At 41.3% G+C, this 27338-nt stretch overlaps 1 protein-coding gene and 1 long non-coding RNA gene across 7 annotated transcripts in view; both read left to right on the forward strand.

Moving 5' to 3' along the window:
- Nucleotides 1–37: 37 nt before the first annotated feature.
- GALNT7 (polypeptide N-acetylgalactosaminyltransferase 7) overlaps nucleotides 38–27338 on the forward strand; it is a 70849-nt gene continuing 43548 nt past the window's right edge. For 2 of the 6 annotated variants that reach the window (XM_059844537.1, XM_059844536.1), the window contains exon 1: nucleotides 38–196. In XM_059844537.1, the coding sequence (XP_059700520.1) occupies nucleotides 71–196 (126 nt within the window). In that variant the 5' untranslated portion in view covers nucleotides 38–70. Of the gene's footprint in view, nucleotides 197–916; nucleotides 947–972; nucleotides 1000–20485; nucleotides 20687–27338 lie in introns of those variants that run through there. The other 4 variants (XM_059844535.1, XM_059844534.1, XM_059844538.1 and 1 more) reach the window with 3 other exon arrangements.
- On the forward strand, nucleotides 20695–27062 carry LOC132326426 (uncharacterized). The gene is made up of 2 exons (XR_009486234.1): nucleotides 20695–23390; nucleotides 24046–27062. It is a non-coding gene; the product is annotated as an uncharacterized LOC132326426 (long non-coding RNA).

Consider the following 27338-nt stretch of genomic DNA (forward strand, 5'->3'; position numbering starts at 1 on the left):
CGGAAGGCGGCCGGTGCGCGGGGCCGGGCGCTGCGTGCTCGGCGGCGGGAGAGAGAGGGCGGGCGGGAGGATGCGGCTGAAGCTGGGCTTCCTGCTGCGCGCCGTGCTGCTGGCGGGCAGCTTCTTGGGGCTGCTGCTGCTCTGGTCCTCGCTGTCGCCCCGCGCCGAGGAGCCGGATCTCCCGGGACGGACGCGGGTGAGTGCGCGGCCGCGCCGGGCGCTGGGGCGGGCGCGACGGAGCGGGTGGCGGGGCCGCCGCCCGGGATGTGACCGGCGGCGGCTGCGGGCGGGCGGGGGGCGGCTGCCCGGGCTGCGGCCTGCGGAGCCTTGCAGGCCCGAGAGGGGAGTGCGGAGCGGCGGGGCCGGCCCCATCCGGCCCCCGGAGCCGGCGTCCCTGCCCGGGCGGCGGCGCGCCCTGGGGCTGCCCGCGGCGGGGCCCGGGGGCGCCGTGTTCCGAGGGGGCCCGGGCGACCGAGCCCGGCTGAGGTCCGGTCCGCGCCGCCCCGCCCGGCTCGGAGCCGCCGCAGCCCCCCCGCCCGCCGGCAGCGCGCCGCCGGTGTCCGCCACCGGCGCGGTGGTGCGGGCAGCGTCCCGCCGGGGACCTTCCGTCCCCGGGATCTCCCCGCCGCCGGGGCCCTGGGCACCCGAAAAGCGTGGGATCGTCTTCCCTTTGGGGGTTTTCCATCGCTAAATAACCGCGCCGGTGTCCCCTGCGTAAGAGTTCCGCAAGGGTCCCCCGAAGCTTCAACAAAGGTGCAGGTGTTCCCTCGCCAACTCACCTAGCTGCCGCGGATCGGCTTCCCGACACTTTACTAACCAAAGGACAGGTTTGGCCAAGGAGAAGCAGCAGATCAGGTCATTTAAGAGCAGCGCACGGAAAGCCAAAGGGCGCTGGATTTACCCAGCTGCTGGTGCAGGTCTCCATTCCGAAATGGTGGGAGCACAGGTGATATGCGAGGCGGGCAGCGCTTCAACTAACTTCCAGAAATGCTTCACGAGGTCAGACGAACAAATCTGCAGTATGAGTCTTGCCATGGCCTTGTATTAGGTGAAAATAATCTGACCCTTTGACACCAGGGTCTTAAAAGGAGTCAAAGTAATTCTTCCGTTTTCACCAGATGTTTTAGAGCTCAGGAACATAACTGGACTTAAGGAGATCTGCTTGAAGTAAGATTAGCCAAGATTAAAACAATCATGGTAAAGTCATAAAATTTTCCGGTGATTATCTTAAAAAGGGATCTTTTATTATATGTTCGCTAATGATCTTGGACCTCTCAATGGGCTGCTTTGGATAATTGTGTAAAGCAAGTGAGTTGACATAACTCTTGTTTTTGAAAACTGGAAATGACTTTGGACTCCTTCAGCAGGCACTATGTCTTCTGAAGCTGCTCCAGTTTGCTGTATCTTGGTAGTTACTGCTGAGATAATAGGCCATAGCAGGTTTTTTTTGAAGATAAGCAGTTTATTAAGTGGTGAAGTTTCTGTAATCTGTTCTTCTAAACACAACGTGGGATTTTCTGTGTGTGGAAAAATCTTCAGGAATTTATTTGTATACCTCTGAAGAAAATATCAGGCAGTAGACATTTTGCATGAAAACGGGTCAATTACCTTTCCTGCTCAGGAAAGGACTGTGAACAGACATTCAAAGGGGCCATCTCAGGGGGAAAAAAATGTGTTTGCATTGCTGTGTAGTGCAGTGACCATCTTCAGATGCTTATTCTGGGGTGACCACTGAAGTATTGGAGCCCTGGTGTGTGTGTCCTGTGTCAACTTACTCAGGTGCTGTAATGCATCATGCTGTCCTTTCTCATTAGCCTAAAGGCTTTTGCTGGGAGACTTTTGTGCTGAACCCTTGTATCCACTTCCATTCACATGTGAGGTCTAATTCAGAAGTCTTTTTTAGCTGGTTTGTGTACCAGTAAAGGAATTGCAAGAGTTTTTACGCTCTTGCCCCTTGATAAAGCAGCATTCTGTCTTGATTACCTGGTCTTGACCTGAGGAGAAAATATCCATGACAGCCATCTCAGGAAATAATTCAGTCTTTGTTGAGAACAAATACAATTATATTAAGTAAACACTGTCAAAGATGAAATCTAAACAATATCTGATTAATTAACTAGATCAGCTGTTTACTTGCCTTTGTGACGTATATGAGAATAACACATGCTGCTTCATCATTTTCTGTGGAACATTATTGTTATTACTGAATTCATGTTTGGGGTTGGAGTGCTTTCCACCTCTGAAGCTGCTCAAGTAAGGGTTATGAATTAAACAGTAAGCACTGTTTCCCACTTGTAGTGCTCTGGCATATTAGTGGGTAGCTGTCAGAGCCCAGGAATATGTTAGGACCTGCATACCCTGCATCGTGTTAGGAGCAGCTGAGCTGAGCTTGTATCTTGGAGTGTGCTCCCTGCAGCACCTGAGAACAGCGTGTGCCTTGGTACAGCTTCAGCATAAGGGAATAGGAGTTTAATCTAAGCTGCTTCTCAGAAATGCAGTGCTATGCTCTTTGTTCAGTCGTGGAAATGTGTGTGTTTGCTCTGCTGTCAGTTGCCCAAAAGTTTGTTAAGCTAAAGATGACAGATAAACCTTCTTCCCGTACAACACCCTCCTCCCTTTTCTTGCACTAAAAGCTCTAACCAACAAATATGAAATTCCTTGTCAGACAGTACCAGCTTAAAATAGAATTTAGCTTTTTTAGCTAACTTCAGGCAGTATTGTTTTCCTCTCTGCAGTGTAACCCTGGGCACTTTTTAGCGACACCAAAGCATTAAAGATGCAAAGATTAAAAGATTTGCTGTGTTGTTCTTTTTTATGTTTATAACCTTCAATGTTTTCCTGCCCACAGCAGCAGACAATAGGCAATACAGAAAATCTTTCCATATTATAAATATGAACCTTTAAAAAAATATCCTTTCAAATATTGTGGGGTTTTTTTACTGATTTAAAAGATTTCAGAGGTCTTTCAGAAAGTAAAAATGATTAATGTACAGAGAGTTTTCAAAACAAAAATGAAAGTGGAGAAGTAGGAAGGAAATGACAACCAAGTGGTACTAACAGTATTACACATGGTTGGAGATAGCGCCTTTCTTTTCCAGTAAGACTGTCACTGATGTATATGCAAAAGCTGGGAGGGCAGAACTGTCCTCTGGGTAACCTCACTTGAAACTTCCTCCAGGAATCCATTTGAGGAAAAAGTGCTTGTGGGATTTGGAGTGAGAGTTTAAGTATTCATTTGCATTATCAGAAATTGCTAAAGACTAACTCTGATCCTTAAGAACTTTCAGTTTCCAATCTAAATCAAATCAAAACAATGAAAATATATCAAGGTCTGTTCTCAGAGTCTTAAGTGAACATCTGCTTTTGTGTAAGTAAGGATACCTGCTATCTGATAGTAGGGATTGCAAGGCTGTGAGGAAAAAATGAGGTGGAATCATTGATTTGGATGCTTTCTGATACCTTCTGGTCTTCTGGATAAAGGGATTACAGTTCTGGAGCCAGCAGGAAATCATTGAGAATCATAGAATCACAGAATTTGCTAAGTTGGAGGGGACCCTTCGGGATCATCAATTCCAGCTCCTGGCCCTGTGCAGGACACCTCAGGAGACACACCAAGTTCCAATCACACCACTGAGGCCATTCATGGTAACAAGATTGCTGTAGGGATCCCAGCTACAGTATTTGTTGTTCTCCAGCGAGATGTGTTGCTAATGATCAGCCTCCGAGGTACAGCCTTAAAGCTGCTGTTGTCAAGGAGTAGGTAGTACAGCAGGCAGAACCAATGGGCTGAAACAGTAAAGAAAGATTTGTTGCTGAGAAGTTGAAAGCTTATTTAAAGGAGTAAATGTACTGTAGGTCAACTCTGTCTCTCCAAATCTGACCAATTACAAATGACCCTATTCATTTGTCTATATGAAGGGCAGTAAGGAAGAGTGTCCAGTGTGTTCCTAGGGTCCAGAGGGAGATTAGTAAGGTGGAAAAAGATTCGCTGGAAATGTGTGCCTGACCTTGCACAAGGCAGAAATGTAGTGATGAGACTGCTAAACCCACAAAATAAATTCCATAGTCTGTCCTGTTCACAGGTGTAATGAGGAGAGCTTCCTGAAAATTTGGCACAGGCTGTTTGGCCTTATATCTGGGAACCTGGTGCTTCAGATTTGAAGCATTACAGTAAATTCAGCATTTTCCATAACCACGACACTTGAGCCACCAATGGACTTGCCATATATTGAAGGCATTTAATTTTGTGTCTGTAAGTGACATGATTTTACTGGGATTTTGTTTAGGTCTTACTTGTTTATCAGTTCTCAGACTTTCTGGACCACGTTGCAAGGGGTTTTTCAAAGTGTGCATGAGCAGTTGGACAACAACTGTCCCCTTCCCCCTTCCAATCCTGAAAGTGTGCATGTCTCGGGTACCAGATGTGCTTAACAGGAGCTTGTCAGGTCAGTCTGCCACCCTTAGACATTTATACTCCCATTTCCCTGCCAGGACAGCTAACTGTCCTTGCTGCCAGATGTCATGGCAGCCATGCCAGAGTGAGGGAAGTGTGCTTGCCCTTGGATAGGGACAGCAGGCTTTGCTGAGTGCCCTAGTCAGGTGGCAATTCCAACACATCCCTCTGGTTCAGGAAACCAGATGATGATCTTGCAGCTGGGGCTGTGGGCCTTCACCAACTGCCAAGTTTAAACATTACAAATCCCACATGGCCAATAGAAGGTGGAGAATTTATGATGTGGAGGCAAAAGCTTTAGAAAAATAAGAAGAAATAAAAGCTGAATGGACATTTTCTGAGCTTTTTGGTGACACCCCTTCTTCCCCACTTTAAGAACTGCTAATATCCTGTATACCTTGGCTTGATTGTCACTGAGATCTTAATGACAAGTTGCAGACTGAACTTCAATTGTTATTGTGGTTTAAATTAGATTCTTTGTGTGGAAATCCCAGAGGAAATTGTTCACTTTTCCTTAAGGAGTAAGTGTGCTTAGAACAGAAACTGAGACACAGCAATTTGCAGTTGATATCATTACTGGAGGAAAGGCAGGAATTGCAATAAGATAAAAAATCAGATGTAAAAGGGGCAGTAGTGTTCAGTAGTGAAAGGATTTGAGTTTTCTGAACTTGGTAAAAATGTGGTGCATGGTGGTACATAAGTGATTAAATGACAAAATAATCTCTCTCCAATTGTTATGTTTAGTTATCTATACATAGGTCACTTTTTAAACCAGTTTGCCTTTCTGTAATTGAGTGACACCAACACAAAGGACACTGCATCAGTTCTGCTACTCTGGCATTATCTGAAAGCTGAACTGCACACAATCATTCATCAGCTGGGTTTGAAAAGCTCTATTCAGGTGCAGGGCTAGATATAGCCACACTGCCTTCTAGAATCAGAGCTGTAATAAGTCACCACTTCTTGTGTGACATTCACCAGAAATTAACACCTTGGCAAACTTCTCATGCTCAACAAGTTTGGTCTGAAGACTGTGCACAGTGAGGTAATGAGCTTGCTATAGCCAAAGTATTGCTGTTGTAGAAAGTAACCATCACTTCTGACAGCAATCTTTTGTGTTGCTAGCAACATTAATAGGCAAAATATTTTGAGATAATAAATTATAATTTTTTTAATATGTGCTTTTATCTAAATTTGCTTTGAAAAAGTTTGTAAAAATCTATCACCCTTGGGAGAGTATAAAAACCCTAATCTCTGTCATATTCAAAGGGAAATAATTTGACAAGTGCTTCCAGTTATGTTGCAGAATCAATGACCACAGAACAAATAATGTGAAGAAATGGGGAAAAAAGAAAGCCTATATGATACCTACAATTTAGTATACATATATAAATTATATTTAAAATTTCTTGAACTCTCTTGTCATTCAAAAACCATTGTATTAAGTTAGGTGAAGAACTCATTATCTCAAGACTGTTAATTATGTATTTGTCCACTCCTCTTCCAAGGGCAGTTTTGCACCATTTTTCTGTATGTGACAAGATTCCTTTTGTCCTGTTTCAGCCCCAAGTGTTGCCATTTGTGAATAACGTAAAAGAACTGAAGAGCTGAAAAATCAAAGCTTTAAGCTAAGACTGGCATTTGCTTTTCAAGAATCCCATTGCAGGAGAAGAATGATCTAGGGTATCCAGGGAACGTTTGGCAGCATCCTCAGCATAGGATGAAAGGTGACTCTGCACACTTAGGTAAGATAATGCAACAAAAACATAGCAGTTGTATCTGTTTTGGGGATCACACAGGTAAAACTACTAATCTGTTGCAGTATCTAATGAATAAACTGTGAGTAACACCACAGAAATTGGGATCAACACCATCGATTGGGTAGTCTGTAATTTGTGCTTTTGAGAGAAAAAAACCAAAACAGAAGTGGTAATTTGTGCTGCTTAGGGGCCACATAGTGGAGCATTGAAAATAACATGTAACAAATTCCTCTTTTAAATGAAATTCTAGGTAGTAGTCAACTCTCAGTTTTAAAGGTAGTGAATATGAATGGCTAAGCTGAAGTAGTAAAAATTCTGATGCTAGTAAATTTCATTATTGCAAAAGATTCATTGGGTCATCAGGAGGACAGCATTTTCCAGAAGCAGATATGTAGATTTTTCTCCACATAGCCAAGCAGCAGTCACCTTCCCTAACCCAAGCTCTGCAGAGTTAAAATTGCTTGTATTGAGCTGACGTTCTCTAATCAAAAATGACAGCGTCTTTGTCCTATTTTTGTCAGATATTAAATCAGCATTACGGGAGACTGCCAAGTGGAAATAGGGCAGGATAAGCTGTTACATTAATAGGTTTGACTTCTACCTTGGGGGGGGGCTGGGAGGATGCTTTTTACAGTAACTAGGCCATATAATCTGAGAGGACCTTTAAGTCTGGCAACAGTTATATTTAATTACTTGATTTACTCTGTAAGTATGGAAAACAAATGTCTGCTCTGGACGATTAGTTTAAAATTAGCAACATTAGAATTAGCAGCATACTCTGTGATTCTTCACAGAGTATTCTGAGTTGGAAGGGACACCCAAGGATGATCAGGTCCAACTCCCAGCCTTGCACAGCACTATCCCTGAAAGTCACACCATGTGCCTGAGAGCATTGTCCATACTCTTCTTGAACTGTCAGGCTGGTGCTGTGACCACTCCTCTGGGGAGCCTGTTCCAGTGCCCAGCCACCCTCTGGGTGAAGACCACTTTCCTATATCCACCCTAAACCTCCCCTGCACAGCATCAGGCCATTCCCTCGGGTCCTGTCACCACTGGTGCTTTTCCAGCTGTGTGATGGATGTTTTGTCCAGATGGATGCTGAGAGATGGTATCAAAAGCTTTAGTAAAATCCTAAAAGATTACATTGACTGGCTTCCCTTGATCAGCTACTTGGATTACCTTGTCATAAAAGGAAATCAGATTTGGTAAGCAGGGTTTTGCTCCCCTCATGCAGTTGTGCTTGCAGTGACCAATGACTGTGTTGTCTTTCAGGCATTCTTCAATACCTCCCAGAATAATCTCCGCAACTTTGCCAGCCACTCAAATGAGATTGACGGGCCTGTGGCCTGTGTTTCTAGGGTCCTCCTTATTGCCCTTTCTGAAAATTGGAACATTGTTAAGCAACTTCTAGTCAACTGGGGTATCTACAGATTCCCAGGACCTTTCAAAAATCACCCCGAGAGGCTTTGTGATGACATTCTTGGATAAATCCCATCAGGCCCCATAAATTTATATGGATCCAGGTGGAGCAGCAGATTCCTCAGATCTTCAGGGTCCACTGGCAGTTTAATGTTTTCATAGCCAGGGTAGTCCATCATCAGTGTTGAAGACAGAGGCAAAGAAAGTATTAAACATCTTCACTTTGTCAGTGTCCCTGGCTGTGCAGTCACCATGCTCCTCCTGTAACAGGCTGATGTCATTTCTGCATTGCCTTTTGACAATATATTTTAAAGAAATCATTTTATTGTCCCCCCCAGTTCAGGTCAGCTTCAGCTCCAGCAGAGCTCATGCTGGTCAAAAGGCCACCTCCTCCATCAGTTTTCTTTCATGTTTTTGTGAATCAAAGGGAATTTATCTTGCTTGAATCTGTCTTTAGCAGTGCACCTCTGCCTCACAGTGCACTAGGTTAGACCCAGTTTTGATGAGTGAGGTTCCCCTCCACCATTGCTACAATGCTCAGGTGGTGTGTTGAGGAAGAAAGATGTCCCAAACAAAGGGGAGTAGTTAGCAGCCAGCAGCATGCATGTCCTCACAACCTGTGCTGCTGTTTAGGCTTGGATTTGGAGCTTTTCTGGCTTTTCACTTAATAAGGGTTGTAGAAGAAAAAAATAAACTCAGTGGGTTTCTATGAACTTAAATGGTTTAAGATTGTGCTTTATGGCAGATTAGGATTTATCAGTTTAATTATAGCCTCCTCCTCTGTGAAGGAGTTTGTGGGGAAGATATGTGCTTTTGTGGAAAAAGTATTTTGTTGTTAATAGCTGTGCAAAGATATGGAGGAGAAAGCTGATACTTGTGTTCTGCCTTTGTTTTTCAAACAAGCATCCTTGTGTTCCCCTTGCTTGGGATCAAATAATTTTAAAATGTTTGCTCATTCATTGGAATATCATTTGAATTCGCAGTTCTGAAATTTGAAAAAACCCAAAACTGTGTGAGCTGTTTTTGAAATAGGTTGCTGCTTTCCTTCCACGTGTGTTTTATAGCACAAAATTCCTATTTTCTGAAAATCCATGGATTTCCCATATGAAAATGAAATAATTTTCTTACCAGGCTGCGTGCAGACATTATTATTGAAACAAAAACGACCACTTTTGTAATTAGGAGATGATGCTTTAAAAAGAATTGTATTAATCAGGAATTAAGCCTGTTTCTCCCTGCATAAGCATGCCTCTTTGCAAAGGAACAAATTGCTCTTTTATTTTTTCTTTCTATTATAGTAAACTAATTGTTTGCTGCTCTGTGGTGGCCTGTACTTATTTTAAGTTTCTCTTATGGTGTTTTCTTGAATCCCTCGTTCTAATCCCTGAATGCAGTAAATTTTTTTAGTATTGCTCTGGCTTTCCTAGGCTACAATGTATTTTCCTTTGACTTCCTTGGTGAATGTTCAGTTGCAAATAGCAGCAGTCAGCACTGATGTGGGAACCTCTGAGCAGCAGCAGGGATTGAAGGAAGGTAAAAGGTAAAAACAATATACCAGTTTACGTGTGGAAAACTTGCTTTACAGGTGACAGTCTCAAAATATAATTGTTAATGGAACTACAGCATGAGCAGATGGTGCTCAGCCCACAAAGTTTCGTACTTATTTTTATTGTCTTTTAAGAAATTGGCAATGAAAATGGCTCAGCAAGAACTGTTCTGACTTGAGTTGATCTTTTTAATAAGGCAGAAAGGTATTATTTTAAATACTGTGTTTTAGGAAAAAAATACAATGTTTTTAATGAAATCAAGTACAGTCTTTTTCATATTCAAGCATTTTTGCCACAGTTTGGGGGTTAAAATTTGCTTTGGTTTTAACCTGCAGTAAAACATTTTCTTTTTGAGCATTAATAAATGAACAAAGGGCCAAAGCATAGCATCCCATTTTATTCCTGCCTTTATGGTTTTGAGATTTTGAAGCATTGTCTTTCTTTTGAGTTGTTTATTAAGAATTCTAGCTATGGCAGAGAATTAGTTACCATTTTAAATTTGCTGTAGAAAATGTCTCATCTGTAATAACATTTTGAAGCAAAACCTCAAAAAAGCAATGAAGCTACATCTTAAAAAAAGTTCCTTTTTTTCCAGTTGAGGAAAGAGGATCAAGAAAGAAAGCATTAAGATAATGGGGTCTTCAGAGGAAATTAATTGTTCTTTGCACGCTTTAGTCTTGAAACAAGTTTTGCTACACTCTCAGTTAAACGAGGCCTTGAAGTCAGCTCTTCAAGGCTTGTAATATATTGCTTTTATTGGACTGCTTCCCCTGTTCTGGCTCTGCTATTCCATCTCCCACAGTGTTATTCTAACATTTCAAAGTCTATGAGAAGCTTTAAACCACAGCTATGAAATATATTGGTTTTTCCTCACCCCTTCCATGGTTTCCACCCTTATTTCCTTCCCCTCTGTGCAGTATGTTCTGCCTGTACAGAGCCAGGACCTGCAGTAGTGACAGCATGAGAGCAGTGTCTCAGTAAACAGCAGAGATAGAAAAGTGCAGTAGGTGGGGTTTTGTTGTTTGCTTCTTTTGATGGAATATGAAATTCTAGCCATAGGAAATGTATCGCTCACTTCTAATCTTGGCAGAGTTCTTAGCCAAGAGCCTCAAATGCAGAACGATGCTGCATGGGTTTCCTGTGCCTCAGCTCTTGTTGGTGAGTGTAAGAATCTCCTGCTGCCTTTTGGATGGCTTTTTGGAGAGCTTCAGCTCCAAATTCTGATATTTCAGTCAGTGCAAGTAAGGTACTCCTGCAGCATTAGTTTACCCAAGTTAGTAAAGTGATATTCTCGAGTTCTCTCTGTGGAGGGATTTCAGCCCTGGGTGTCTGAAGTAAGACTTTGAATTAGTTCCTTGGATGCATATGTGTGATCTTGGTGAGTCTTCTGTCCCACATTCTGTTTACTTAAAGACTTGCTTATTTTTTTATTTATGTAACCACTACAGGAAAGTTTGGGCTAAGAAAGGCCAATAAATGTTAACCTGCCAGTGAGGCTGTGAAGCTCTTTGAGCAGTTCCAGGCATAGTGTCATCCATCAAATCATCTGAAAACCATCCTCAGCGAGAGCAGCTGTCCATGACACTGGAATCAAGTCTGGGACAAGACTTTGATGCCAAACTTGGGGCGAAGGGTTACTCTGGCCCAGCTTTGGCAGTGGATGATGAGACCCTCGAGTGCTCATTGACAGAGCAGCGAGTAGGTGTGCAAAGTGTCAAAGTCATCACCATTATTTTGTGTAGAGAAACAGTGGGGGAGGAATCTCTGCAAGATGCAGAGTTTCTGTCTTGGAGAGCAGGCTTACCTTTTGCATGAATAGGCACATCAGTCACCTCTCAGGGAGTTAACAAGTTTTGCTCCCATTATTATCTTCTACCAAGACTGGTGATGACAGGGGAGTTGTCAAGCTGTTGTGATAAAAGGGAGCAGACTGCCAGGATAGTTCATGTAGCTTTTAATCTTTGTGTATGCCTGAGGGGCCTTGGGAAAAGAGGATGGCAGGGAGCTGGCTGGATTAATTTTTCTGGATAAAATGGATATGTCCTGGGGGTTGGCCTACTTTAAAAATAATTAGAATTCTTTGAAATCTGTTGTCCTTGAGCACACTTCATCTGTCCTATGTCCCCTTTTCTCTGATTCTCATATGCCTAGATCTTGTGGTTGAGAGATGCCTTGTGCCTCTTTGGGAGGCATTTGTTTTGGTAATATTTCCCAGGGGTGCATAATTTCTAAATCAAAGCTGACTGGTGTGTATGTGTGTGGTGAGATGCACACAGGGACTGCAGGTAATCAGAGGTACCCAGTTATGATTTTGCTCTTAAGCCAAGAACAGAGAGGCTGCTCGACTCACAGTGAGGTGTGTGTGAGACACTGATGCTCAGTTCTTAACATTCATATTTACTGGAAACAAGGATGTGGTTTTCTTCTTTAAAAGAAACTTTATCAAATAATCCTGCATGTTTGCATCAGGTGACAAAGGTCTGGTTGGGTCCTTACAAGGAGCCTTGATGGTGATCACTGATTGACTGCAGCCAGCACAAGTCCGGGTTAGTGTAGTGAGGTGCATTGGTCTTGCTTATATCTTGATTATTTCATGTTCTTATTCCAATCTCATCCTCATCTGAAGGATGAGTACCTCATTTTACTCTGTTTCTTTTCTTCCTGTTCATTCTGTTTTTTTTCATCATTCATTCATTCTGTGTGGGAATTTGGGGAGTTAATTCAGCTTATTCTCACAACCCCCTGTTCAACAGCTTAAGAATTTTCCTGCATTGCAGTAAGGTATTAAGTGACATGGATATGTGGAAGTAAAGAAGCAAGATAAATGGTCAGATTTCTCCTCTTGACTTTATAATAGTCTGGGCAATATATTTTCCAACAGGTTTGTCACATGCTAAAGGTTTTATGTGAACAATAAGTTTTCATTTTAAACTCTACAATTCATGTCTGTGATTAAAGAAGACTTCACAGCCTTAAACATTAAGCACCAAAGTTTTTACTGATAGACTTGGCCAGTTAGCATTGCTGTAAAGGAGGGGCAGATTGAACAGGTTTTTGAACATGTTTTTTTCTTATATGATATTTGCAAGAATTTATTCTGTACTGAGAACTTGTCAAAATACTGTTTGCAATCTAATCCCAGCAATCATAATTTTTTAAGAATGGCTTCACAGCTGTTAATTTCTAAGAAACAAACAGAACTTTCATCTATAATTCATCTAGCAACCATAATGTACTACTTAATGTTACCAAAGGCATAATGTTGCAAGCAGAATTCATTACAATTTTTAGCTTTAAAAATATGCTTTAAAAATATATTTTATTATCTTAAAAAAATAATCTTGACTCTGATGCCTTAACATGTTCATTGCTGAGAATGCTTTTGCATGTCAGAAATAATTGTTTGGTTTTTTTCCTTGTTTTATTCTCCAAGCTGAGATTTCTTTATTGCAGAGCATCATATTTTTTATTTATTTCCTAAAATGCAAGGGCATTTATTTTAAAGCTGAGTATTGCTGATGAGGAAGATAAGATTTCTGATATTCTGTAAGTCACTTTGGCTTTACATGTGGAAACTTTTCAGCAGTGTATATTTAGTAGATCTATTCATAGCCTAACATCAAACCCCAACAGCTTTCCTGTAGGAAGTCCATTTTCTGCCCTACATGTATTTATTAATTCTGTCACTTCTTAATGTTCCTTAAATGCTTTTATACTGTACAGTGTATAGGATTCAAAGAAACTTTAAACTACATGAAAAAGACCAGTTTTGGCAACTCAAATGTTTTATAACTGGTGCTGATTTTATCCCAGTGCGTGTTAACCTCCATGATGTTCCTTTACCATAATGTGTTTATTTTAAAGTTTTGGTTCCTTAACTTATTTTGCCTGCAGACTGAAGACATACCAGCACTAGGCTGACACATTCCCTAATACCCTTTCTTGTCTAGCTGCAGTGGCATCAAAGATTGGACACAAGAGTGAGAAAGTACATGGAAGGGAGTTCTGCCTAACATTTGGGTGCCCTTTCTAAGGAAAGGGTAATTTTGGACACATAGAAATATGTGTTCAGATGATCATGCTGTGAAAAGCCATTGGTTCTATGTATATATTTTAATAAAAACTCTATTGAGACTCAGAGCTTTCCTGAAAAGCAAGGTGCCCTCTCCTAGTGGAGGGCAACTGCTGATTATGCACGTCTTCCCTCTCTTCCATGAATTTAAGAACATGCAGCTTTCTCCTTAATTCTGTACTAAGAGATAAAACAATCCTATGTGTGTAGATTTGGCTTGAAAGAAGAAAGGGAGATTCATATCGCTAAGAATATTTAACAGAAACATACTTTGTTTTGTAGAGCAGTGTTCCTGCTTTACTATTAATACCAGAGGAATCCCTGGGAGAGCACTCATGGGCTCCTGGGGAGGGGAACAACAACCCTCACCCAGACCACTCAATCTGTTTTACTGTTGTGGGCTTCTCCTACTTGGATTATTTCCAGTTGGATTGTTTCTGATACAGTATCTGGGTGTGGTAGCTCAATAAACCACCCAGTTGGGCAGTTCTGCTGGGTTTTTTTCTGATGCTCTTAATACACCATGAGTATCTGACCCTAAATGCATTAGGGACATGAGTGTGCTGCCTTTTGTGGCTCTGCTTTCTCAGCACAGCAAGTGGGTCTCCTCCAAAAGAGAAGAAATGTTTAAAGATAATAACTTGGTGGGGAAGATGTTAGTTGGTGTTTGTTTTGTTCACAAGGGCCGTAGAATGGTTTGGATTGGAAGTGACTTTAAAAATCATCTGCCATGGGAAGGGACTCCTTCCACAGGACCAGTTTGCTCAAAGCCCCATCCAGCCTGGCCTTCAGCTCTTCCAGGGATGGGGCATCCACAGCTTCTCTGGGCAACCTTTTCCAGTGCCTCACCACCCTTGTAGTAAAGAATTAATTCCCCATATCTAATTTAAACTGACCCTCCCTCAGTTTGAAGCCATTCCCTTGTCCTTGTCAGAAGGACAAGAGCCTGTCCTCTCCCTGTCTCCTGTAGGTGCCTTTGGGTACTGGAAGGCTGCTCTAAGGCCATCCCAAGGCCTTCTCTTTTCCAGGCCGAGCAACCCCAAGTGTCTCAGCCTGCCTTCATAGGAGAGATGCTCCATCCCTCTGGCCCTCCTCTGGACTCAGTGTAGTTGTAGTTGAGTTGTGTAGTCTCGTTTTAAAGGTGCAGAAGAACCAACCCTCCCAAGTCAGGCAGCTTCTGTCCTGCCTCTCTGCATGTACTTGTCCCTGGTGTCCCTCAGGGGTGCTGAGAGGGCTCTGAGGACAGGCAGCCCCAGAGCCCCCTGTGTGCCTGCGCACAGGTAATGGTTGTGGACAGCTGGACAGGCAGCAGTGTTCTCTCTGTTTTGCTCCTCCCAGGCACTCTGCTTTTCAGCTACCCCTCGCTTCCAGCAGCTTCCCCCCTGCCCCAATACTGTTTTGAGCTAGCTCAGCACTGCTGTTTGCCCTTGTTACGGAAGCCAAATCCTTTTGGCGTGCTCATGCAGCTGTCTGTGGGGAGTCCTTGATCCAGCTCAGCGTGCAAAGGGTGTAAAGGTGCTCATGTTGGCACGCAGACAGAACAGAAATGTATGCTGTGGAAGTAAACTGCAAAAATGTAGCCATCCCACTCCGTAGCATCAGCTTGAAATATCCAGCACCTATCAGACAGAGGTTTAAATCCAAAACAAATTAGCAAAACCAAAAATTTAAAGGCAGCTCATCTGCAGCAGCTAAAAAATACCGTTTTCATAAATTGTCTGCAAGAACTACATGAATCTTGTAATTCATGTTTCTGCTGTTCCACAGTTCTCATTGCAGCAGAGATAGAAAATATCTCCTTCAGGTTTTGCTGTATGTCTGCAGTGATGGGAAGATAAACATCCCAGTAATGTATCAGTGTTGACATTCAGAGAAGCCTTCCAAATTTTGCTTTTTAAATCGAATGGCAGAGTTAGCTTTGAGCCTCTTCACTCTGTAGGAAGAATGGTCAAGTGATGGTTTTTTTTCCTTTGCCACATCTTATATAAATCTGACATCCCTTACAAATCTGCAGTTGCCATACTGTCAGGAATTGCAGAACTGGAAAAGTGCAATACTAAACAAAAGGAAAATATGCCAGGTAAAACACTATGTCTGAAGCAACAGCTAATGCATAGACTTAAGCTGTTCATGTTCTGTTAAAATTATTAAAAATGGAAAAGTGCCTAGTGCCTTATTTTTAAGCTGTTATTTTTTTTAATTGAAGTGAATTGAAAAACAAAAATGTCCAGGTTGTGGTGGAATTTTTGCATTGTTTGTTTGTTTTGCTTTATTCATATCATTTACTGGAACTATTTAGTGTAAGAGTGAATCAATCTGGTTTTTTCTATCTTAACTTAGAATATTTGTCCAAGTCTGTATCTGATGATAAAGTAATATATTGCGAAAATGTTGATTTGGATAATTTGCATATGACAGTCTTAAACAGAGCACATACCTCTTATGTTGTGCTGTTGGCATTTGTTTGTAAGAGCTTCTCAAAAGAAAGCACGTCATCCCAAAAGGTGACTGATTATTGACAGCAGTACTACTGGCATGGTTGACAACCATGGGAATGTAGGGTCTCTTACAGAAGAAGCTCTTTTATATTGCTTTTCCTTTATCATTTTCTATATCAGAATTTTGCAGTTTATTGAACTGTAGCAAAACACAGTGGATTTTTGTGTGTATGTGTGTGTGTACTTTGATTGGAGTATCATCCTTGTGGATTTTGGTTTCTTTTACTGATTCTGTTTTGATGTACAGTAAACAATTCTGTACTGTTTAGTGTCCTGTCCTGGTACATTTGCCACTTCATCCTTCTGTGGTATTTGATGACTGATGTATGTAGCTTCTCTTCTATATCGGAGATTGAAATACTGACAATTTTCTTCTTTTGCAGTTTCTCCTCCTGGGAGGCACTGTCTCACTCCCCAGTCAGACTAAAGCATGAACTGCCTTTCTGACTCTTCATTTTCCAGCTACAGGCCAGATTTTGCTGTGTTGGAGACAACAGACTCTCTTTCCCAGGGACTGCAGAAAGCCTTTGAATTGAGTTTTCTGACAGGCTTTAACAAAATTGTCTTTGTTAGAAGTTGAAGTGCAAGGCTAGCACATAAAGGTCTTGATTCAGTGAACTGTGTTCCAATTTAAACACCCTTTTAATGAACTGGATAGATCATGAGCAGACTTTGTAATGTCTCTTCTATGGAAGATGCAGTAAGTGAAGGGCACAGTTTTCATAAATGCAGTTATTAGCAGCTCTATTTGAAAACCACAAGTAATGCACATGCCTAGGGCTTGTGGAAGTCGCTCCAGATGGAAACAGCATTACTGGGGTGATTATACCCTGAGGAAAGGCTCGCTGTCATTTTGAGATCAATTTTTAGCCAATGTTCCATTCTCAGTATTTACATGGAGAGTCTGAATTGCCAGAACTTCAGATTTCATAACAAAAGTGCTAACAAGAAGTGAACATTTGTTGAAAAGATTGTGTTGCTGCATAGAAATGCCTGTTGCTATGCTGGTTGGATGGTGAGAGTATCCTGCAGACAGAGGCACCGTGCTGAGAAAGCTGACTTCCATTTTTTCTGAGCAAGGAGGAGCCTCATGCATCTTTCTTTGTGTGTGTTGTACACCCATTAATGGGTGAACAGTGCAATGCTACAGTCCCATTGCTAAGGAGTCAGTGCAGATGGGAGAATGCTGTTCACTTGCATCTTCCGCAGGTGTGTGGTCAGAAATGCCAGCCATAGTGTACCTGAGCTGGAAGCACAAAGGTCATGTTAAAAGTCTCTTCTGGATCTGCCAGATGTAAGGAGGTCCCTCAGAAGATGTTCAGGGCTAGAAGTTAATCCTTGGTGCCATGGAGAAGGCAGTGGGATGTCAGTTCCCACTGTTGGCTTGGAGTAACGTTTTGATCATTAATCTCATACAGCTTCAACTTTATATTGTGGCACCGCCATGGATCATTTGCCCTGACAAAGTAAATATCAGGGCAGTCCATTACTTGAAGTTCAGGTGCAGCATGGTCACCTTTCTGATTGGCCCCGTGGTCTCAAGGTGCCCACAGTGTCTTCCATGCTCCAAATAAAAGATACTGCATGGCAAGTGCAGAGAAATGTGCAAAGCTGGAAGCACAGGCTGGTTTAGTGGAGCCCATTTAAGAAGTTTGTGGATTATATTATAGCATTCTTGCTGGCTGTCTAAAAGATACAGATGCCCCAGCTGTGCTAACACATTATGTGGCTTCTAAAGCAAAGCTAGAAGATAGATTTTTATATTCAGCATGTTTACCTCACAGCAAAACAAACAATATCACTAGCTGTATGTGTCACAGAAAGAGCAGTCTGTTTACAAAGATTGATTTATCTGTTCAATATATTGGTTTTTTATTAGTTTAGTGTTGCTGCAGGTTTGGTGGTTTGTTTTTGTTTTTTTTTCCTTTTTATGCTTCAAATGCATGTGCTGTGTTGATTTTTGGGTTTTTTAAAGTATTTAAACTTACCTTACCTCAGTGGTTCAGTAGACTATAACTAATTTATTGGCAAACATCACACACATTCTTCTGTGTAGGAAAGACCTGTGAAGGAATGAAGGGCCAAGGAAAGATGAGATCAAATCACAGAGAACACAACTGATCACAAGTTATTTCCCTTCTCTTGTCTAGTCAAGCAGTACACAAGGTAATTACATAAATACTCTGAATTTTGGAAATCTTTTGGGAGTTCAGATGAAACTTGCAGAAGCGGGTTTTAGACTGTGTATAATTTGCATACAATGCAGTTTTTGGCTTTAGCTGGCTGTTTCATTGAAGAAGCTTTCAAAATGGTAGGGTTGATCCAATTCTAAAAAGCAATTTAAAAAAAGACAAAAGTAGACTGTGGTAAAGTTTGAGAATGGTTACAATATTTCAAGATAAAGGAAAATCTAATCATGCGGTTTGCTCCTTAATAGCAAGAAGTATGAAAAGAGATTGACATATCTCTCTTTAAAAATTGAGGCAGACAAGATATAGCACAGAAAAGTGCATCCCTTGATCAAGCATGTCCATTAGTGATGGATTTATTATATTGTAAATGTCATTTACTTGCTGAGTTATATAAAAGAAATGCATGATTTTTAAATATCTATCTGTCCCACATGACTGAGAAACAAGAATGAAGTTCCTCTGCAGGCTTGAACCAGTGCAGTGTTCATTGGTGATGCCTGCAGAGCCAGAAAGGCTGGCCTCAGCCACTTGGAACGTGACAGTTGATGATAGTTCTTGTTTCTTTCTGAGGCTTTTTCCGAAAAATAAGAGAAGTTGGATTTTATCTACAGTAAAGTTATGGATTAGATATTGTAACTCTTTTAATTCAAAGTGAATGCTTGTGTTGTGGTTTAAGTTCAGTCAGCAGCCAAGCCCCAGGCAGCTGCTACCCCATCAGTGGGATCAGGGAGAGAATTGGATCAGTAAAAGTGAGAAAACTCACAGGCTGAGATGAAGACAGTTCAATGCAGAAAGCAAAAGCCAAACCCACAAGCAAAAAGGAATGAATTCACTGCTTCCCATGGTTCAGCCATCTCCATGAGAGCAGGGCCCCATCACAGTAACTTGGGAAGATAAACACCATCACTCCAAATTTTCCTCCCTTTCCTTCTTCTTCCCCCTACTTTACATACTGAGCACGATGCCACATGGTCTGGAATATCCCTGTGATCAGTTTGGGTCACCGTCCTGGCTCTGTCTCCTCCCATCCTCCCATGCATCTCCAGTCTCCTCCCCAACATGGCAGGATGAAAAGCAGAAAAGGCCTTGGCTCTGTGCAACCCCTGCTCAGCAATAACAAAAACATCTCCCCATTATCAGCCCTGTGTTCAGAACAAACCCAAAACACAGCCCATGCCAGCCACTGGGAAGAGAATTAACTCTACCCCAGCCAAAACCAGCACAGCTTGTTTTTACCTGCTTATCTCTGCAGCTTAAAACTGAATTACTTAAATTTTCATCATTTCAGTCCAAAAGAAACAGTTTTATCTATTTCTTTCTTCAATTTATAGAGAACATTCATAAAATGGGCTTGGTCTTGATAAAATTAAAAGCCTTGCTACTTCCTAGTCCACTGTGTGATACTGCTGCACAGGAAAAGAAAAATAACTTTTGCTTTTTGGAAGAAAATGAAGCTGGACAGAGGACATCTTAGAAATTCTTAAAAATTCCTAATGTCTGTATGAATAAACATGAGTTCTGTTTTTAAGATCTCATTGAAACATATGCATAAAGTGAAGGATATTCCTAGAGTGAAACAGAACGTGGAAGGAACAATGACTCAACTAGAAAGGTCACAAGCTTCATTTGGTGTTGAAATGTAGTGATGAGAACAAATCTTGTATTGAAGCTCTTGAGTCATGTTGTGTTTTAAGCCTTTTCACCTTGGAGGGCACAACTTCCCAGGAAAAAAAGATGAAGGAGGTTTTTGGGAAGGAGATGTTTGTTATTGCTGAGCTATTAAGGGCTGTGGAGTAAAGTTCTTAGCAATTGTAACAAAGCACTGTGTGTGAATGAGAAATCACCAGAGAAAACATCCACGTGAGAGAGGTGTTGGTGGTCTGGATTGTGGCAATATTGCTGCAAACTATTCCCTTCTCATGTCTGCTTTATCTTTCTTCCATTTGGTTGCAAAAACTGCAGGAATTGTTTCCCAAGCACTTGACAGTGTATGCATGTGGCATCAGTAGAATAATACTGTGGAAAGAGACTACATGGATCAGCATGTACTGCATGGCTAAGACATCAATACCACAGTATTTTCAGGTATTCAGGCTATTCTTCCTCTTAATATTTATTAATCAATAAAGTTGCATATCAACATTACTAAAAAAATGTCCTCTTTTGCTACCCTCTCATTGCAATGCAAAGACAGTGAAAAAATTTCATTCTTACCATCTTCATTTTTTTAACAAAGAGAGTAAGAAATATTCCAGGAGTCATGAAGACCTGAAATCTGGAGGCCCTTTTGCATCTTACAGTCAGCTCAGCATAGAGATGATGCAATTGTCCATTTTGTTCTTAACACTTACAAATTTTCCAGTTAAGTATTCATAAAATCCCTCTAAAAAAAGAAAAGTTGTGGACAGTTGTCTAATTATGACGTTTCCCTTTTTTCTCTTGCATCATAGGCTGAAAAGGTGTTAGTTATTCAAAGTATTGTGAAGCAATTTGCTATAGCTTAAGCATGCTTCTGACTAAACATTGTTTTCAAAATCTGATTGTATTGCTCCAAGCCACATGGCCCTGGGCAAATGTGGCACTCCTAATCACTTGGAGGAGGGAGAGAGGATAAAAACATCCTGCATTTTGTGCCATCATTTCTGCAGTCCAGTTTTCAGAAGAGATTTCCTGTTATTTATCTTTGGCCTGGAAGAAAGAGTTGGAAAAATTTCTTGCCTTCACCTTCTGCCCTTCTCAAATAGGGTAAGTAATGGCATCGTCCTCAGAGCATTGTAAACATAACTGGAAATTTGAGAGAAATGAAAAGGAGAACAGAAGGTGGCATTTGAACTAAGTACATAGCAGTAAATGTTTACAGAAATGAGCAATTATTATATTGATTAGAGCCACCAGAATTCTGAGTATTTGGAGATTTCCCATAGCCTTCATCTGCTTAAACATTGTTCTGGAGTTGGCTGTGTCCCTAGAAGCCAGTTTCATGCACTTGTTGTTTAGAAATGCCTCGTTCTGCTGCTTTACTGCTGTGATACCTACAGCTGCTGGCACATCAGCTTCAGGAGCAAGTCACCTTGCTGATCCTCTCGTGCAGCAAGGCACCCTCCAGGTGAGGAGTTGAAAAATAATTATTTTCATTATGTTTTTTAAGTGAAAAAAGCTTTAACTTTCTAGGCAATAGGTGTGGCCCTTTCTGTGTGTAGATGCAACGTGACATCTCCTGAGACTTGATGTGGAGAGTGGCATCAGGAAAAGAAGGAAAACTGGAATTGATTGGGTCCTTAGTGTCTCTGCTCTCAAGACTAAAGAAGAAACTAGACTAAAGAAGAAACTAGACTTTATCTTGGAAACATGGGTCAGAGTCTGATGTGCTTTGCTTACCTGGAACAGATTTTCTCCCTGCTGCTGCAGTAGAACTGTACCCCAGGGCTTGGTGCTCTCCTCCTCTTTGGCCTCTTTAAGGGGCTTGGCTGTTATCATAGCAGCATTCTGAACAACTAAAATACAATCAAATGTCAAATGGCTGGATTTAGCATGAAATTAGTCAACTGGCATACAAATTAGTTTGGCTTTTTTTTTAATTGTGTGGTGTCTCATCGATGGTGTAGTAACCCATATGGTGCATTTGAGGGTAAATATCACTAACAGGTGCTTTTTTCTTGGCTTGGAGCTCTGAGTCACTGCAGTCTCTGTTTGAGAATGAATTGCTGTGGGTGATACTCTGCAGAAGTTCGTAGTTGAACTACCATGCTAAATACATACTAATGACAATGTAGGCTGCAGTATGTGGGAATGTATTTATCTGTTGGGCAGAGAAAGAAGGAAGGCTATGGGTTTTGAAAAGCAGACTGTTCTGCAGTCACTGGGTCAGCTGGGGGTTTATTGTATCAGTCTTAAGTGCTTAACCTAAGCCGACTTACCTTGTGTGATGTACAGTATTTGTCTTTGCTCAGTTTGTGTCAGGAAGAGAGCCAGGATCAGTGCAGGCAGGTCTCTTGTGGTCTCTGGTTCCTTGGGGACAAGACAAATTGCACTTGGATGCAACAAACAAGCCATTTAATTAGCAAGGAGCAAAGACACACCTGAAAAGATGCAGTGTGTAGGGAGATACTTGGTTTTATGCTTCTTTATGTTCTGTCCTACTTGATCAAGGCCAGTTGGATGGGGCTTTGAGCAATCTGGTCTACTAGGAGGTGCCTGTGGCAGGGGGGGTGGAACTGAGAAATCTTTAAGGTTCCTTCCAACCTAAGCCTTTTTGTGTTTCTATGATTGCTTCAGCTTTCTTCTACTGAAAATGTTGGTCTTGTTGTAATAAACTTGTAATAAATTCTTGCTCTTCTGAGTTTAAAGTTTTTCTGTCATCTTTAGTGTGTTGTCTGTAAGGAGAGGATTTAAGAGGCTTTGGATCATACTTCTCTCTTATCAAGGGTCCTCTAAAAACTTTTCTGTTATTCTACAGCAAGCAGCTGCAGATACAGCTTTGTGTTCTTTTTATTGCACAGGTTACTAGTGCCAACATGTTTTCATTTCTAGAGCATGGGAGAGACTGAAATACATCCCCTTAGGTAATGCAGCAGGCTTCATTTGCAATTTAGTTTAAGAATATTTCATTTACTTGGAAGTGATTGTAATCTTAATGATAAGAGACTGTTTTGCTTGCTTCAAAACTAGCCTTAGGTTACAAAATCAAGGACAGATTTCTTTGATATCAGTTTATTCAGGTGTTTATCTCAGACTTTCTATTTTAGATCTCATTAATTACTATCCAGATTGCATGGTACTCTCCATAGCCACACGGAGAGGTGCACTGAGAGGTACCAAGAGAGTAGGTTTAGAGCAGATATTAGGAAAAAAGTTTTCCTGTGAGTCACTGGAATAAGTTGTCCAGGGAAGTTGTGGACACCCCACCCCTGGAGGTATTCAAGGCTAGGTTGGATGTAGTTCCAGGCAACCTGGTCTAGTGGAAAGTGCCCCTGCCTGAGGCAGGGGGGCTGGAACTAGGCGGTCTTCAAGGTCCTCTTTCAACCCAAACCATTCTATAAGTCTGTGATTGCCCTGCAAAGTGCTGGGGTGTAAGTGGGGGCTTTGAGTGAAATGGATCTCTGTCAGGGCTTCTTTAACACACTGTGACTGCTGAACTACAGATGGGACCAGGGGTAGTGTGACAGGACCAGGAATGGCAGGATGTGTAAAAGCTGAGTGAGAGCTGCATCTCAAGCAATCAGGAAGGAGATTGGTAGGTTTAAGAGCTGGTTCAATATTCCCCAGGCACTGAGTGCTAGTGAAGATGAGGGCATTAGGACTGCTATTTTATACAGTAATCTGTTCTGAGGCACTCAGTGGCTTTATTTTTACTTGCCTTCAGTCAGGCAGAGTCTAATTGTGAAACTGCTTGTCGCACAGGAATTCAAGGAGTACTGCACCTCTCCTCAGAAGGCATCATGTAACATAGGTAAGGTACAGGCCATGTTCTAGCTGTCATTTCTTGTACTCTTAAATCTCCCTGAAGGTGAGAGAGTGAAGTTTGCAAGTTTTGGGCAACCAATGGCAGCACTTCCATGAGACTGAATCTAGCACAAGCACTCTGGCCAGCTCTCTGGGTAGCCTCTGCTTTCAGTGGAGGTATCTGGACTTCCCAAAGTAAAGGAACTTGGTCAGACATGAATGTGACAATTGCGTTTGTAGAAGATCCAGACTCCAAGAGAGACATATCCAGCAGTAAGTTCTGAGAGAGCATTGTCATTGGAAGATGGAGTGAGGAGCAGGGACAGGGGGTAAAGCATTGCAAATTGAAAGACCAGTTGTGACAGGATTGCATTCCTTTGCATGAGTTTTAAATGATACATACACAGGAGGCCAAAGAGGATGACAGAAATATTGTTAGTTCCCCTTGCAAGTGAAAGATAATGTCACAACAGAACAATTTCATTTAAAAGGGATGCTTAGATGGGTATCATACTGACATCCAAATTTGGGCATGTCTTTAAGCAAGATATTCTGCAAGTAAACAGGTGAAACTCAGGATTGATTATGTTCCTTCTGTTAGGTGAATAACCAGGGAATCAGGTTATTTCAACTGAAAATAAGTATTCTTCCTTCTTCCATAGGATTTTTTATCTGAGGGCTTCCATAGCTTAATACCAGTTCCTGTGCCTTGTGAATGACCTTGTGAAATGCTGGCTGCAGACCATGGCAGTATGCAGCACTAGCCTGAAGTCACTGTCCTAGATGAATGCTTCTGCTGTGACAAAGTAGATGACATCCAAGAGGACAGGAAGAGCTAGTGGGTCTTTTTGCCCAGGGAACTCTTGGAGCAACCATTCGAAAAATGAAATAAAGTTGGTGAACTAAGCCTTATCTTCCTCAGTGTCTTTCTTGAACTCACAGGTTCAAACACCAGCAGAGATGGCCTTAAATGTTAGTGAATATTATTAGTTTTTAGACTCATTACTAGATAACAAGAGGTTGTTTTCATCCATTAATAGGAATCCGTGATGCAGAGGCTCATGTAGATTAATGCAGTTGGAACTTGAATGCTAAATTCTGTCAAACTCCTTCATTACAGCAGAACATTGAGCTGTTAACAAATTCACATCTCTACAAGCAGTTCCTCTTCTTTGCTATGTGCCCTTCTTATTTTTGGACATGCCACTTTTCCACAAGCAATGCTCTCCTATCTCAGAAATGTCAGCTATAAAATAGAATAAACTTGTTGATCTTACTCCCCACTAAATTGTTTTGCCTTGGCTAGCACAGGTAATTTGGGGGCTCAAAAGTACTGCTACTTTACTATTCTCTCAGTGGGCTGAGTGAGTGAGCTGTGGTCTGCTGATATCTACTGAAAACTCAGTAACTTCTGTACTGCAGAAGTTATATTTACTAGTGATTGTCCTGTTCTGCCTTATCTCACAGGACATAAGGAGTGAGTGGGAAAGGGATTTCTCTCAGTGCTGGTGACTAGCAGTTCTATTACAGGTATCTATTCCTGGCAAAACGGTTTCCTCTCAAAGAGTTACTTGGGATCTAAAAGAAAAATACAAGTTGGATAAAGGATGGTGCAGGGCAATGAGTAGTGTATCACATGTCAATCAGCTTGATAGATGCTGTGAAATCTAGGAAAGAGGTGAAGGAGGAAGTTGCCCTGCTTTTCTTTTAATTAAATTTCAAAAAAAGAAGAAATAAAATCCTACCCACAATGTTTTATTTGCCATTCCTCAGATATAGGTGGGAGTACAAAACACATCGGTATAAAAGTACTGCTCAATACTCATTTCTTCAAAGCTGATTGAGGCCCTTGCACCTCATTTACACTTCAGTGTTATGTATTTTTTAGTGAGTAGAACACTAAATTTTAAACACTATTTTATATATATATATATATATATATATGTATATAAAAACACTATTTATATATATATTTATCTGTACATACGTAAATATACGTGTAGTGTAATGCTTGCTTGTTTATGTCATCAAAGTTCTTTTTATCTGTTTGGACTTTGTGATTCATAAGTGGCTTCTGATGAAGTTCATGCTAAAGACTCCAAAAAATAACAGATGTGGTTGTTGTCTTGTAGGATTAGATTGCTTGCTCTTCAGAGATGCCATCACTGCAATGTGTTTGTGGTACACAGCTGTATAGTCGCGGTAGTTCTGTGTACCAAAATTTATTCCAGGATGGTAGATATGAATTGGTCTTGTTTAAGTTTGTTCTGTTTCCCCTAGGATATTTAAGAGGGCAGAAATCTACTATGGAGAGGTAGCACTTACTGTGCAGTGGACTTTTGTATTGTCAGTATATGTCCAAATTGAGGGTGACTGTGAACATAAAAATACAACTTAACAGAATTCTCTTTTCCTGAAACTGCTGTTGACAAACACCATCAGCAGCATGGTTTCTCACTTGGGTTGCGCAAAGCATGCAATGGAGGGATTAAGCAATCTGTTAGTTTTACAAACATGCATTTTTAAACTTTAAAAGTTTTCTCAAACTTAGCGTCAAATTGTATTTATCTCTGTGTTTCTGGAGTTCTCATAAATGATCTGTACTAATTTTCCACAAGTTTTAAAAGTCACTGTAGGAGCTACTGAGCATGTAAGTAGCACTCCATCACTTTTGAAGTGCCTCTGAAATATACTGAGAGGAGTCATAGCAGGATAGAGGCTGTTTTGCCCAGGCACTGTGACAGCAAATGGCCCTTTCAAGCCAGATGGCTTGAATGTCATTGCTCATATCTGACGTAGGAGCTCTCACAGTCCAACTTCAGCCTCAATTTGAGTCAGCAGGGTCATCTTGTGACAAAATTGTTTGATGGAAGATTTAGCAAAATATGATTTAGAAGCAACGCTGCATGTGGAGCTTGAAACAGACTTTTTTTGTGAAAAAAGTTGTAGTGATTGAAAAGGCTTTATTTTTCTTTTTTAAAGTGACTGCAGAAGTGCCGTTGATCTTTATCCTTGTTTGAGAAGCTGGGTGTTTTTCCATTTGTGTGTGCTTTAGGTCTGCAGGACTGCCTGTAGTAGGTATAATTTCTGCTTGCTCGAATGGAGGCTACCGTGGCAGGGGTGGGAGGTGTGAAGTCTTATGGGGTGGAACCCTTTGAGAGTCAGACTGCTGTGTTGAGGGAATCATTGCTTATTTTGTTTATTCTGAAGTTCTCAAAAGAAAATTCTGAGGAAAATCCACTTTTCTAAAATCAATTTTTTTTTCAGACATTATTTAATAGAGAGTTTTAGGGAGTTGCCAGTCTTGAACTAGTTACTGAAGAAAAGCAGATTACGCAACTTTCACATTGGCAGTTTTATTGCCAGCTACAGCTCCAGCCCTCCACCAGATGACTGATCTTGCAGCCTTATTAAGACCTCTCAAGGTCTTTCCTTTTACTTTGTATAATTTATAGGCGTGTTTTCAAAGGGAAACAGTTATGTTTTCTATACCTTCAACTGCATTCCTGTCTTCTGCAATAAGGCACTCAATTTGTGAAATAACATGACAATGAATAACCCCCTTTTTTATATTTACATGTCAGGAGGTGATTTTATATCACATCACTGTTTCAGGAACACCCATTGCAGTTACTCATACATATTTCCCTAAGGAGTGAAAAAAGCATTCAAAAAATAAGGAAGCATGCACCAAATTGGATCTAGAAAGCTGGCAGGAAATCCTAGGTCCAACCCTATGGGAAAAAATAATGGTCTGTGGAAAAAGCTTTTTTCTGTGTTATGTGGCCTTTTTATAAAGATGTAATGAGGTTTTGTTGGTTTTGTTATTTGTCTTCAGATGTGAGAGAGTTCGTAGGTTTGGCTTCTCTCCTCATTTTTGGACAACCCAGAAGTGTAGTATTCAAATGCATGTTGTGCTCACTTCTTCTGAGTCCTCCATTCACTTTGCTGTTAC

The sequence above is a fragment of the Haemorhous mexicanus genome, chromosome 4 (genome assembly GCF_027477595.1).
Source record: "Haemorhous mexicanus isolate bHaeMex1 chromosome 4, bHaeMex1.pri, whole genome shotgun sequence".
Lineage (NCBI taxonomy): Eukaryota > Metazoa > Chordata > Aves > Passeriformes > Fringillidae > Haemorhous > Haemorhous mexicanus.